At 43.4% G+C, this 14,959-nt stretch overlaps 1 protein-coding gene across 2 annotated transcripts; it reads right to left on the bottom strand.

Annotated features, from left to right (window-relative positions):
- Positions 1 to 222: 222 nt before the first annotated feature.
- Positions 223 to 14,924, bottom strand: KARS1 (lysyl-tRNA synthetase 1). Of its 2 annotated transcripts, XM_061172666.1 has the most exons (15): positions 14,810 to 14,892; positions 13,085 to 13,264; positions 11,019 to 11,175; positions 9,926 to 10,091; positions 6,952 to 7,045; positions 6,424 to 6,610; positions 6,212 to 6,337; positions 4,737 to 4,856; positions 3,534 to 3,696; positions 3,246 to 3,419; positions 3,004 to 3,089; positions 2,597 to 2,682; positions 1,856 to 1,982; positions 1,051 to 1,194; positions 223 to 508 (listed from the first exon to the last, which is right to left on the bottom strand). In XM_061172666.1, the coding sequence occupies exons 2-15, from the start codon at positions 13,228 to 13,230 to the stop codon at positions 410 to 412; spliced, it is 1,875 nt and encodes a 624-aa protein (XP_061028649.1). In that variant the 5' UTR covers positions 13,231 to 13,264; positions 14,810 to 14,892; the 3' UTR covers positions 223 to 409. The 2 variants fall into 2 exon arrangements, with proteins under 2 accessions (XP_061028649.1, XP_061028650.1); XM_061172667.1 differs by lacking the exon at positions 13,085 to 13,264 and having other exon boundaries at positions 14,810 to 14,924.
- Between the last annotated feature and the right edge of the window lie 35 nt (positions 14,925 to 14,959).

The raw sequence follows: 14,959 nt of genomic DNA, 5'->3' as shown, positions 1-14,959 counted from the left end.
ACTTCCCTGGCGGTCCAGTGGTTAAGACTCCGCCTTCCAATGCAGGGGGTGGTTTGATCCCTGGTTGGGGAGCTAAGATCCCACATGCCTCGCGGCCTAAAAACCAAAACATAAAACAGAAGCAATATTGTTAACAAATTCAATAAAGACTTTAAAACATTCATTATGTCAGCTGAGAAATAAGATGACATTCCAAAAGTAAAAAGAGTGATGAGACAGGAGTAGAGACAAATGATTTATTTGGTAACAAGGAGTAAAAAGGAATTCTTAATTCCTCTTCTCTCTTTTGATGGCTGACATGAAATGTGATAGTCAAATAGACAGCAACGCACACAGGCATTCCCTCTCAGTCCGTGATCTTCTGCACAAGCGCAGATGCCCAAGCCGTGCGACTTGCTGTCATTGTTTTCTAGACAGAAGTGCCGGCTGCTGTGCTTTCCAGTCCCTCAGTGGTGGCTGCGTTCTCCTTCTTGTCTTCGGGTTTCATGGCAGGAAACAGAAGCACTTCCTACAGGAGAGAGAATGCGTTCTGAAGCTAAGACACACTTTTTCCTGGCTATCCACCTACTCCTTTCGCCCCTCATTACTGTTATCACCAACACCCGGAGACCTGTGTTCTTTCATTTCAATTCAGTCCCTCTCAGTTACAGAGGATGGAAAAGAAGAAATGCACAGCGCTGCCTAGGGTACAATGTCAAAAGAAGGAATCAACAGAGAGGTTCTCTTCAAATATGATTTCCTGAACTATAAACATGGGACAGCAACAGTTTCTACACATCATAAGCTGACTTAAGTTAAAAGAGATAATGCATGCAGCTGGCTTAGCATGTTCCTTGGATCCTTAAGAAATGTGAACAATTAGTATTTCTTCTGCCTCAGGCTGAAAAACCCCCGAATTCTGTAAGGTCAGATGCTCTGCCCCTCCTCTGGTGAAGTCCCCTGTAACTTCTCTGCCTGCCCCTTCTCCTAGCCCAAAGCCCTCTCTTTAGGCTCCAGGCCCACCACACCCCGCTTCCAACACAGTGGTGCTCCTTCAGGGTCTCCTCGTACCTTGATGTTATTGGAGTCCGTGAGAAACATGGTGACGCGGTCGATGCCCATGCCCCAGCCACCTGTGGGGGGCAGCCCGTATTCCAGGGCAGTGCAGAAGGTTTCATCTATGAACATGGCCTCATCATCGCCAGCAGCTTTGGCCTGGAAGAGGAGAACCACACAGCGACGTTGTTCTAGGCTGTGCTCTCTCAGCGTCTGAGTGAGCACGTGAAAACGTCCAGAGGCAGTATCATTCCAGGGATGCTCTGGACACCCAGCACTTGCTGGGAATTGGTTTCCCAGTAACTCCAGGATGGAGCCATTTCTTTCAAAGACCTGGAGGTCAGGACTGATGAATTCTACCTCAGAACACATGCAAATTTCTCTGCCAAATGAAAATACTTCTACTGCCTGGGGCTCTTCGAGTCCAGTGAAACGCATTTTCTTTCAGAGACTCTGATGATTCCCAACAGTCTTTCTCCCACTTCCTAAACCACCCATCAGTGGCAGTGCTAGTGTAGGCAGCCTGTGGGTGCTTTGGCTTCTCATCCTCATGCCACCTCAATAAATGTACCATCTAAGAAAAATTATGTTCTTGTCAAGTGTCACACTTCTCAAACAGATATTCATGCCTAAGCTCCATTTATATAGAAATTCTAGGGCCAAAACTAGTCAAGTACTCCATCTTGAAATGTGACTTCCTCCAGTGAAGGCTGTGGCTTTCATCCTTCATTCTGCTGAAGTCACCAGGAGTTGCAGACAAGACACAGACCAGGGTTAATGCTGATATCTTCTGGTGAGTGGGCACACATTCCTTCCTTACCTTGGCCTGTTCTTCAAAAAGTTGCCGCTGTCGCATAGGGTCATTCAGCTCAGTGTAGGCATTGCATATTTCCTTTTTCATGACAAATAGCTCAAAGCGTTCAGTCAGACCCTCTTTAGAGCGGTGCCTGGGGACAGGAGACCAAAGGGGAGGGTGAATATGCAGGTTCAGTAAGAACATCTGCTACAAACAAGAATTCCTGAAATCCAGTTGACTCAAAATTGTACTGATTGTGACCCAAAGCTTGCATACATCCTTGGCACCAAATCATTTGGTACATTATTGAGGAGGGTTAGAGACAAAGAACCTTTAATTATCTTCACAACAGGCATGTGTGGTAGACTGATACACTGAACCATACCCCCTGTATTCATGCCCTTCTGCAGTCCCTGCCACACTGACTCTGGGCTGCCCATATGACTTGCTCTGGCCAATGGGACATCAGCAGAGGCTTGATATGTGTTTCCACATCAGGATTTATTCTTTTGGAATGCTTCCACTTGGAACCCTGGCTACGCTGCCAGAGAGGCCCCAGAGGATGAGATCCCATGTGGAGGAGATGCAAGGTGCCCTGGCAAAGTTCCCAGTTGAAAAAAGCCACTTGAGTTACCCTAGCCAACACCACGTAGAGCAGAAAGACTACCCAATGAACCCACAAACTCTTGAGAATAAACTGTTTTATGCCGCTAAGTTCTGAGGTTATGCAGCAACAGGTAACTGCAACACCGTGCTTTATCTTACCATTTGGCCAGAGGACTCATTATCTGCGGGTGATCACAGATGAATGTAGGATTGATGCACGTCACTTCCAGGAACTCCCCGACAAGCTTAAGGAGAAAGCAGAGTTAGAGAGTCCTTCTAAATGGCATTTTGATCACCTCCGTCTTGGTGGTAGAGGCCTCGGACCCTAACCCTATACCTGATGCTATACGGGTTTATCCTAAGCTTCTCAATGGTTGGTAATAAGGTAACGAACATAACTATTTGGCACAGAGCTTAGTACAGCAGGAATTCAAAACTTGTTCTCTCATTAGAGCTTTCCTGTGAAGCTGTAGAAGTTCATTCTCTGCAGTGGAGTTCACCTTCATAGGGAGTAGGGGGCGTTACCACTGGATGAGGGCATGTACTAGAAGTGCACGGCCTTTCACCTTATCAAGGAGCCTGGCTGTGGTCCGAGGTGGAGGGCATTCAACAGCTTTTGCCACACAGATATCATCTAGAATTTTGCGAGTTTCTGTAATACAAACATACAAGTTAGGACAGAAGACATCACACTACCCCATTAAGAGGTATATAAAGAGAATAACATGGGAAATTCTAGCCCTGACCTAATCTAATTCAGAGCTGAACAGGAAGGAGGGCCCTACAGTGAAGGAGTGCATCACTTTACCTTCGGTTTCGAAGAGTTTAGTTTCTGGCAGTTTCATGCCCAGGGCTTTCTCAAGCTCTTCTACCATGCTGATTTTCCGGAAGGGTGGGGTGAAGTCAATCTCACAGGCTTGGCCCTCTGGGCCATCTGGATGATAGATGACTTTGTAACTGCCTGTAATGTGTTTCACCATCCCTGGGAAAGAAATGTGTCATTTAAAGAGGACCAACAGGAAGTCCAATTGAAAGCGGCACACCAGCCCTGCAGACTTTCTTTGTAGTGAAAGACAAAGGGAGCAGGAGGGGTCACCTGAAATCATCTTCTCTGTGATTTCCATGAGATCATGATAGTCTGCATAGGCCATGTAGAATTCACAGGTGGTGAACTCAGGATTGTGAGTCAAATCAATTCCTTCATTCCGGAACTGGCGTCCGATTTCATAAACCCGGTCAATGCCACCAACCACCAGCATCTAATAACAACACACGGCCATGGTCATGGCAGCTAATCTTGTCTTACTGGCTAGGGAAAGTGTCTGTCTACAAAAGCTGTAACTTGGATTTCACAGCTCAAGGCATGCTTTCAGGTCTCTACCCAAATGCTGAGTGCCCTACTCTCTTTAGGCCTTTGTGGACAGTCATCATTCATTCTGGCTGTCCAGGATCACTGAACTATCTTCCTTTGTCTGGGGTGTCCCCCATCTTGTGAGTGTGAGCCTCCCCAAGAAAGAAGCCTCTTTTGGGGTTAGGATGTAGGCATGTGACCTAAGTTCCCCAACCTGTGAGACTTCAACACGCAAAGAAGATGTAGGTATTGCACAGAATTCCTTCTGGTGAAGGGGGCCAGAGATATCTGGCTTATAGAGGTAGTAACTGCAGAAGTCCCAATGGCAATGACCTGTGCCTAGTGCCAAGCTTATGAGTTGTGGTAACTGTCCTGACTGGAAGATACTGGGTTCTTCATGGGAACAGCTCAGTGATATGATTCAGAATCATTCCTAGTTGTGTGGTCTCCAAGCCTGATTCTCTGATCTTCCTGGAAATTGTGAGCTTCCTTATATATTCGAATACATTTTTTTTTTGCTTAAACACCATTAACAGGTTTTGTCGTTTGCAAGTAAGAATCTCAAATGACACAGTCTTCGATATTTACTCTGGTGATTTGAGGATATTTCCAACTTTCAGACAGAGATTCAACTCATTCTTCTACAAAAGACTAAAATCAAATTTAATCCAAGGAGAATTATAAACTTAAAAGTATTATGAGATTATGGGAAACAAAGTATGTTAGGAGGATCTGTACACCTAGGAAAGATACTCCCTTTGCGCTATAATGCTCTACTGATCCTATAGATAAATTCCAGAAATGTAATACTCAGAAGCCTGACAATTTAGAATACTCTCCTGGTTGTTCTACCCTCAATGTTCCTCTTATTTCTGACTGTACCTGTCTAGCCAATATTTTTCAGCCTTCTACTTCTCTAAGGACACAGGGGATCTTCTTATTGACTACCTTATGGTAGAGTTCTGGAGCAATCCTCATATATAAATTCATGTCCAGCTCGTTGTGGTAGGTGATAAAAGGCTTGGCCACAGCTCCCCCTGGGATGATGTTCATCATGGGAGTTTCAATCTAAAAGAGAGGAAAAACATTTAGTTCACAGACAGAGGTCCTCAAACTAGAGTTCTTGGGAATGGCTTATGCTTTGAATGTGATAGTGTAAGCCTACTATATCCCAAGTAAAAGTTAAGTTCAATAATAATGTGTAGGTGCTTGACAAAAAAAGTAGAGATAGCTTGATTTTCTAGAATAGTGTCTCTATTAATACCAAACACCATTAACACAGTCCCATAAACTTTCACAAGCTGTTAGTGGGACTCTAAATGGGCACAGCCTTTCTTGAGTTCAGTTTGCAGTATTTATTAAAAATTGTAACTGCTTATACCCTTTGACTTATTCTACTTCTAGAAATCCATCCTACAGAAACACCTGTCCATGTGCACAAAGATGTTCACTAAAACATTATTGAAGAAAATCAGAAACTTAAACTATCAATAGGGGAAATAATTATAAAGCATCAAAAAGGAATACACATACACACATATATATGGACATGCAAAGGGCCCCAGAATATATTGTGTGTGTGGGGGGAGGTCCATTATAATACAATGTGACTTCATTTATGTTTAAAGCAAAAAATAAAACTGTTCTAAAACATTATAAATATGCAGAGTAAATGGCGAGGAAGGATACATATTCAAGTTGATTTTAAAAAAAATATTTATTTATTTATTTATTTATCTGGTTGCGCTGGGTCTTAGTTGCAGCACGCAGGCTCCTTAGTTGAGGCTCGAGAGTTCCTCAGTTGTGGCACGCAAACTCTTAGTTGCGGCATGCGTGTGGGACCTAGTTCCCTGACCAGGGATTGAACCTTGGCCCCCTGCATCAGGAGTGCAGTCTTAACCACTGTGCCACCTCAAATTCAAGTTTGGAGAGGGACATTAGCCAGGAAAAAATGAAAGGGGACTTTCAGTTTTGTTTCTATTTATTTCTTTATTGTTTGAATTTGTTTTATGGTAACACGTACTCACATTTCTCATAAAATTAGAAAATATTAAAAAAAAATTTTTTTTTGCTCTAAAAATTTTCCTAAACACATTTTTTAGTTTAAATAAGTTGAATAAAAATCAAGAAAAATATTTTTTAATGCTACAAAAAAGCAAAATGAGTTGATAACACATTGAACATGGCATTGTTAGCATGTGGATGGCCCTCTACTTTGTCCATTATCTTAGAAGTCCTGTCCTACCTTCCTAATCAGGGCACTAAATAAACAAGGTGGAACAAAGACACTGGCAAGAAAGGGGACTTTTCACTGAGCATGAAGGATACTGACACAGGATGTGCCTGTGGAGAAGGGAAGGGAAGAAGAGTAAGAGGCAAGCACAGAAGGCAGCTCATCATGTCAGGTAAGAGCTTTCCATCACCTCTAGGAATCCCAACTCATCCAAGAAACTTCTTATATATGTGATGATCTTAGAGCGGATGATAAACTTCTGCCTCACAAAGTCATTCAGGATCAAGTCCAAGTATCTCTGACGAAACCGTGTTTCCTAAATGAAAAGTAACAGATAGAAATCACTGATGTGTTTGATTCAATGGTATGATAAACCAGAGCCAGGAGGCCACAAGAAATTACCTTGTCTTTGAGGCCAAAGTGAAGATGAGGTAACATATGCAAGCAAGGAGACAGCAGTGTGATTTCATAGGGAATGATGCTCAGTTCGCCTTTCTTGGTTTTCCCAGGATTGCCCTGAACTCCAATTATGTCTCCCCGGCGCAGTTTGTTGTTAATACGAATAAATTCTTCTTCAGATTTATAATTCCTGAATAAATGGAAAACATAATTCAGTATACAATATCCCAAACTAAAACTGACCACTGGTTTACTGTGGAACCCTCACTAAAGTGTTAATGTGTACCCAAGAAGAATCTCAGATTCAAGGTCAACCGTTAAAAAGTATTATCTTTTATTTTTAACTGCTCCACAACCCAAGATCAGTCTTTATTCTCCAGGTGACCAGATGGCCCTTTTATTTTCCCAACCATATACCACTCCCTTTAACTTTAATTTCCAATGGGAAAAGAAGACTATATGGGCCTTTGTCCCCAGTCATGTTGCTCTGGGCCAACCTAGAAAGGCCTGTAACTGGATATTTCTATATACCTGGAATTGGCCATGACTTGCAACTTGACCCCCTCTCCTCGAAGGTCATAGAAGATGAGCTTTCCCCCAGAAGCTCTTTTGGCATGGATCCTACCTAGAGAACAGCAAAAATAATGACAGAAACAGAAGCTATTTCATGATATCAGTGCCAAAAAAGCTCCCTCTGCAGTTTTTACATCCAGGCAGAATATAAACTAGAACAATTTGATTTTAGCCTGAGGCCTAAGCCCTGCCATTTTCTTCATGACAAAGTTGGCTCCCCATTTAAATCAGTTAAAAGATGTGCAGGAAGATCTGGCTTTTAAAGGTGTCCAATGGATTCCTGGAATGTTGATGGCAGCATAGCTGTGGGATCTTCCTAAATCCTCACATAAAAATAGAAAGCGGGCTTCCCTGGTGGCGCAGTGGTTGAGAATCTGCCTGCCAATGCAGGGGACACGGGTTCGAGCCCTGGTCTGGGAAGATCCCACATGCCGCAGAGCAACTGGGCCCGTGAGCCACAATTACTGAGCCTGCGTGTCTGGAGCCTGTGCTCTGCAACAAGAGAGGCCGCGATAGTGAGAGGCCCGCGCACCGCGATGAAGAGTGGCCCCCGCTTGCCACAACTAGAGAAAGCCCTCGCACAGAAACGAAGACCCAACACAGCCATAAATAAATATATTAAAAAAAAAAAAAAAATAGAAAGCACAAGGACTTCCCTGGTGGTCCAGTGGTTAAGACTCTGTGCTCCCAATGCAGGGGGCCTGGGTTTGATCCCTGGTCAGGGAACTAGGTCCCTCATGCTGCAACTAAGACCTGGTGCAGCCAAATAAATAGTTAAAAAAAAAAAAGAAAGAAAAGAAAGCACAACTAGACAGGCAAGTCCAAAAAGCCATGGACAAAATTTACAACAAAATTATGTGGGAAGATATTCCCAAGAATCCCCAAATACAAGCGCTGGGGAAAACCACTAAGGGCCCCAAGACCTCTATATGGGAAAAAGCTATGGGAAGCAATGGAGTCTCTGGCAGGTCTGAGAACTGGAAGTCTCCCAAAAAGCCATAGGTATTCGCTGGAAAATGTGGCAGGGCTAAGTGGAGGATAGCAGCGGACACTGGGAGGATAGCAGCTTACTGCCATACAAGTGAGTATAGTGGGCTGCATTAAGAAGGTCTAGGGGATGAAGCCCTTTAGTGTAGCCCCCAAGAACTCTCTAAATTTAACAGCAAGGGATCTCTCCTAGGACAAGGCCCCACAAAATTGAACAAGACCAAGAAAACAGAGACAAAGGAAAGAGAAGGTCCAACAAAAGCGAGAAAGGAGAAGAGCCTGAAAATCCCAGAAAGGAAGCTGCTGTATTTCTGAATGCTCCACAAAAACAACAGAAGAGGGAGCTCAGTGAAGTTGAAAAGCTATCTGAATCAAGCTTCCTTTTAACATTGAAAAAAATTAATCTCACATGAAAATAAACAACATAAAAGTAGTGAGGTCAAATATCAAAGTTATTAAATTAAAAAAAAGAGAATAAGGAGAATAACATCATCACAGGCAACAAAAGCACTCGAGAAAGACATGCTCAGGAAAAGCAAAATATTCTATTTCATGAGCTGAAAGACATTAAGAATATGACACAAAATGTGAAAGAACACAAATTAGAACTAGAAGAAACTAAGAAATGAGATGACACGTTGAAAAATTAGAAATAAAGGAAAAAATCATCTCAGAAATGAAGCCTAAATTAGATGGAAGTAAGAGTGAATAAATACAACAAATAATGCCTTAAGAGAACTACACTGGAAAGGAGGATACAATTTAAAAATCAAAGTACAAAAAAAGAGATAAAAAGGAGTCCCAAACATAAACCTAAGCAAGAAACAGAATACAAAAAAATTATATTCAAGAAAAATGTCCAAAAAAAAAAAAGACTTGAGAATACATATTTAAAGGGCACAGGGCTTCCCTGGTGGCACAGTGGTTAAGAATTCGCCTGCCAATGCAGGGGACACGGGTTCGAGCACTGGTCCGGGAAGATCCCACAGGCCGCGGAGCAACTAAGCCTGTGCGCCACAACTACTGAGCCTGCGCTCTAGAGCCCGCAAGTCACAACTACTGAGTCCTCGTGCCACAACTACTGAACCTCATACGCCTAGAGCCCGTGCTCTGCAGTAAGAGAAGCCACGACAATGAGAAGACCGCGCACCGCAATGAAGAGTAGCCCCCGCTCGCCGCAACTAGAGAAAGTCTGCATGCAGCAACGAAGACCCCAAAAATAAATAAATAAAATGAATAAATTTATTAAAAAAAAAAAATAAAGGGCACACTGTGTACCTGAGAATACTGACCCAGAATAACTAACATCAAGACATATTTTAGTGAAAACACTGGACTTTAAAGAAAAAGAAATTTGGGGGGCATTTAAGTATTGGCAGGGGTTCTCTCTGGGTGGTGGGATTATGGGTAATCAAACTTTTCTTTCTTTGCCTTTCTGAATGTTTCAACATTCTAAATTTTCTACAACTAATAATTTTATATATTTTTTTGGGGGGAAGGTATAAACGAAGGACAGGATTTAATTGTCTCTTAAATTAAGGAGAAGATCCCACACAAGATAGTAAACTCCAAAATAACAGTGCTCTAGAAAAATAGCCTAGCGTAAAGTAGTCTAGGAACACAGATTGCAATTTTTAGGAGCTTAGGGCCATGGCTCCCACTGATGAAGGGAAGTCCTCATAAAGGACTATGAATGAGTAGCAGCATCAGGCCAGGAGTCCCCCACAAAGAATGACCCTTCCTCTGTAGCATCACACCACTGGAATGTGACCTCATGCCTCAGGGCTGCTCTACTTTCTGTGAATAGACATACTGGTGCCATCTCTAGTAATGTAGCCTCAGACTTAAGCTTTTTGAGAGCAAGACCACCCCAGACCTTCCTTTGTGCAACTGGAGAGGCCTGCCTGCTGTGGGAGCTCAGCAAACTGCCAGGGAATCTTCCTACCTGCCACCTTTAAGGTGATGTCAGTCAGGTGGTCCCCAGGCTGCAGGTGACTGTATTCTTGGATAAAGTGAGTGAGCGAGATGTCGACGTGGAACTTGTGTGGGTATGGGTCTTCCCCATTGACCTTCAGCTGGTGGACTGCTTGGCTGCGGATTTTGAAGTATTGCTGTTAAAAACAAAAAACAAAAGAGCCTTTGAGAAGTTGAACCTGGTCAGACCAGAGGCCTGTCTAGCGGAGTTCTGTATTCTGCCTCAGAGGGGCCCCAATACAGTGAGGTTTCTTTAACCAACCCCCCTGCATCCTTGAAATCACAGGCTTGGAATATGGAGAGAGATTTGCACTTAAATATGCAGGGTGGCCAGATCCACAGCTGGGAATAAAGGCCAGAATTCCAAAATACAAGATTCAACAAAAAGAAAAATCATGTCTCTGCCTAAAATAATGTTTAATTGGTACAGATGGCCCTGGTTACCACTTTTGTAGACACATCTGCATGGTGAGTCACTTATCTTCCTACTTTCCTGCCCCTGGCCACACACCAGACTTTTTCCCCAAGGCAGGCGCATGGGCCTGGAGGGTGTGAAAAAGGAATATTCTATATCAGGGGTCAGCAAACTTTTTCTGATGCAACTACTCAACTCTATTGTAGTGTGAAAGCAGCCTCAGACATATGTAAACAAATGGGCATGGCTGTGTTTCAACACAATTTTATTTATAAAACCAGGGAGGAGGGATGGGGGTAGTGGTGGCTTTGGCCTGTGGGCCACAGTTTGCCAATCTCTGGGCTAAAGTAAACCCCAGCCCACCTTTAGGGAGACATTTTCTCTGGGGCTGCTATAAGGCCCAGCTAGCTCCAAGGAAGATCAGTCACTTGGAAGTACTGGATTCTCCCAAATATCTGTAAGTAGTCGACAAGAAAAATGCGCAGGGCCTGTGCCTTTAACCAGATGGAGTGGTGGGCCCACCCTCAACCATCCCTGTGCCTGTTTCAGTTCCTATTTATCTCCTTAATCACTGGTCCCAAGGAATTTGCCATAATCCTCATTAGAAGCTTCCCTATGCCCAGCCAGGGCAGTGGTCCCGAGGACTCACGTTTGGGTCCAAGCTCTCCTCCTCCGCACCCACACCATTATCAGCAGTGTGGTTGGTGGCAGCAGCGGCCTGGCTTAGTTGTTTCTCACTGAGCTCCTTCTGCTTGGCCTCCTTCTCTGCTATTTTCTTCTCAGCTTTCAGGCGTCTCTTTAGCTCACTGTCAGGAAGATGAAAATGTTCAACGTGACAGGTGCCTGAAGAGTCCTCTATGTTCTGCCCCATAGCTACTTATCAAAAATATGAATAACCTGGGGAAACACTCATGCCCAGTTCTACATGCCCACTGTTAGTCTCTCAGTCACTGAACTCTATATGTGAAACAGACAAGGGAAAAAAATAAACTTAGAATAAAGATGTGAAAGATCTTTCTCAGTCTCTTTTTTCCAGTCTGAGGTCCTTGGCATTAGATCCCAACTAAAATCAAGATAGACAAGGACAAAGAAAACCCTACATATTAATTTATATTTAGAATAGGAAAAAAGGTTTTCCAGAAAATCAGCAAGATAGGCTTTTCTCAAGCTAATTGGGCTTGGGAGCTCCTTGAGGCCAGGGACTGAATCTTAGTTGTTTGGATTCCTCTGCAGAAGATGAAGTTCCTAGAGCATCAGATCTGATGTGTGATAAGGCGACATCTCTAGCTTTGTCTGTCATCTCTCTCCCCTCCCAAAAGGAGTGGGTTAGTCTGGGGTGGGGTGAGGAAGAGGTGGCTCTTCAGAGTTCAGGGAGACACTCCACTGACAATCTCTCCCCCAGCATTGATCAATGCATTGACAATGGCCCTCAGCATTGGCCTCACTCTCCCCAGTGGAACCTGACTTTGACAACAAATTGGGTAGAATAGTGTACAAAGCAGCACAGCACAGGGGATAATATACCATCTTTGGAGCCAGACTGCCTGGGGCTAAATCCTGACACGCCTACCTACCAATTATGTGACTTTGGGCAAGTGACTTAATTTCTCCTGTAAAATAATAATAGACACCCTCCTCCCCAGATGTTGTGAGGATTGAGATAATGTACATAAAGAGATGACCCCGCCCCTAGCATTTTAGTAAGCATGCAAATGTGAACCATTCTAGGTATCCCTCACTATCTTAACCCTTCACACTCTGCCTCAAGGACAGAAATTTTACAGATGTGGATACATTTCTTGTCAAATCTCTCACTATTCAAACTCTTGATACTCATCACCTGAGACTCAAAAACTAAAGCGATTGGTACAACTTGGTTTAAATAACTTGAAAACTTGCTATCTGAACCCAGAAACCAAACGGATTTGGGTAGAGAGGGATACCCTCATTATGCAAATAGACTTGATCATTCTTTTAAACCACCAATGTTAACTGAATATCCTGTCATAATGAACCATGGCAAATGATCCTTAGTCAGGCTTGCATACTGTTTGGCTTCAGGGTGCATTTTAAATTATGAGTTTAGAATAACTCAATTAAAAAACTTAATTGGAGATTTGAAATGATTATCTTTTAAGTAAGAAAACTGACTCTAAGGGCCTCAAAGTAAGTGTCTCTGTATATAATCTGTTTTGTACCAGTTGTGAAGCCACCTTTCTAGAACAGTGTGCTAGACTTATTGTGCTGTCATTCAGTCAGTGGGCATCGAAGCCTCTCTGGTTCTTCCTGGCATTAACATAATGAACTTGTTTTCCATTCAACTGGCTGTTGCCCTTTAAATCAAATCAATAATAAGGATAATCCAAAAAGGTCCTAGGAATAAGAACTAAGACTAGAAACCAAGTTAATCTCAGGAGCAAAGAAATTCCAGAAAGACAGGGAAGGGAAAATAACCTGCATTAGAAATTCTTTATTCATAAAGAGTTTTGTTCTCAGCACTGTTCTAGAATAAGACCTAAAAGTCATCTCAAGAATCTATGGAGTGAGAATTTCAATTTATTAAAGAGAAACTGAGAAAGAACTATTGGTTTTGGTAGGTAGCACGGTTGTTTCCTTATCAAGTCCAAAGACTTAGCCAGAGGCTTAACAGATAAGAAACTAAGTAAGAGAAGGATTTTTGCTCCCAGAGCAATAAAGAAGGTAATGGGCACCAACCTTCTTTTATCAGAAAGTGCCTTGTCCTTGTGAACCGTTGTGAAAGGAGCAAGTTGACACAGGCGCAGCTCCCTCTGCCCCCACTGTGCCCAGGAGGTTTGGCGCAGGGACCCCCTAACAAGCCTTACAGCCGCTTGCGTCAACATGGCAGATTACCCTGGAACTAATGATTACCACCACCTAACAGGAAACACAGAGATGTGGTGTCAGATGGGACAGACAGTACACATACTCCCAGCCAGCACTCCTACTCTTATGGGTTGGGTGCGGGGAGAAAGCGAGGTTACACAACCTTTTAGTGTCCCATTTTACATAAGACCCTCTCAACTGACATCAACCCTGTAACACTCACTGTGCTGCAAATGTAACTGACAATGTTCTCAGTCTTGGCTATGGTAAGATGGTGCTTATTTGGGGTCAACAGCAAGTCAGTCAATGGTTTATGGGTAGAAATGATCACAACAGTCTAGAAAATGGGAGTGTTTCTGAAGCCCCTGACATGTAGTTTCTCTCTTGGTGATGAAATACCTGTCCACAAAGATGGCAATGGGAAGCATACAAAACGTCACCATCAACTGCAAACTCTAGAGGAAGCTAAAAACAAGCCACACAAAAGCACCTGAATCAAAGACAAGCCTTGTTTGGAGCAGCTCCAGGAACAAGGAGGAAAGAAGAAATTCAGAAAGAGTCTACACTCTTAAACTTAAGAGTGTAAGAGTGTAAACTACATTAAGTTTATACATTAACACTGGAAGGCAACAGAATGACAGAGATCATGTTCTTTATTGCCTTAAAATAAATGTGGCCTTGAATGAATCACCTGGCAGGCAGCCTATCTGTTTTTAAACTTGGAGAAAATAACTGGCATACAATGGTGCTCACTAAAGATTCACACCAAGGAAGTTCCAAGAACAATTAAGAAACAGAACTAAAAAAATGCACTAAAGCAGGCATTATATGCAATAAACTAACTTCTCTCCGATGCCTCTGTAACGGTACTATATTTATGTACTATCCTTAGGAGTACTGAGGAACTAGTCACTCAGATCATTACCTATGTTCTATGAAGAACTCCGGTTGAGAAGGAGTGTAGTATTAAGAGAATACAAGACACAGTCAGTGAAAGGGCGGCTAACCTTAATTTATTTATATTTACCTTCATACTCCAAGGATTTGCGGTGATCAACAAAGATATAGCCAGCAGTGCTAAGTGCAGTTCGGTGTACCCGGCTAAATAAGACAGTCCCTACTGCCAGACATACAATGCTCTAACCCATATGGATAGGTGTACGACACAGTTTTAGAACTGATCCCTTTAATACAAAGGGTTCAGAATGGCTTTTGATACATAAAGTTCGAACGTTGAAGGTGCTTCTGAAAAGCTAGGATATTTAACATTTCTCCAACTTCTTTACCGGGGTGTGGCACAGTAACGCATTTCTCGGAGAAAACGGAAGGAGTAAATTTCGCTTTTCTCTGTCCCCGCCCAGTTCTCCGCATTCTTACTCCACGAGTACGAGAAGGAGGAAGGACCCAACCAGCGGGGAGCCCCGGGCATCCTGGGGTATGTAGTTTCGGGGCGCAGCGACTACGTCCCAGCATGTTCATACCCACGAGAACCGGCAGGAAGGCCCCAGGCACAGCGGCCTCGGCCGGAGCCTCGAGGCGCCTCCTAGTTCAGACTCTCCGACAGCAAAGGTTTTAATGACCTGCCGCGACACTTACTTTTTGCTCAGTTTCGGCTCGCCGTCGGGCACTTTAACTTCAGCCCCCTGCACCTCAGCCATCTTCCCAGAGGGCCGGAGCTCATGAGAACGAGGGTCGCAAGGCAATTTCCAGGTCACGCTCAGAAGCCCCGCCTCTTCCGGGGAAAGG

The sequence above is a fragment of the Eubalaena glacialis genome, chromosome 18, assembly GCF_028564815.1.
Source record: "Eubalaena glacialis isolate mEubGla1 chromosome 18, mEubGla1.1.hap2.+ XY, whole genome shotgun sequence".
NCBI classification, from domain to species: domain Eukaryota; kingdom Metazoa; phylum Chordata; class Mammalia; order Artiodactyla; family Balaenidae; genus Eubalaena; species Eubalaena glacialis.
The sequence above is the reverse complement of the archived record's forward strand: the minus strand, read 5'-3'. Positions and strand labels throughout refer to the sequence as shown.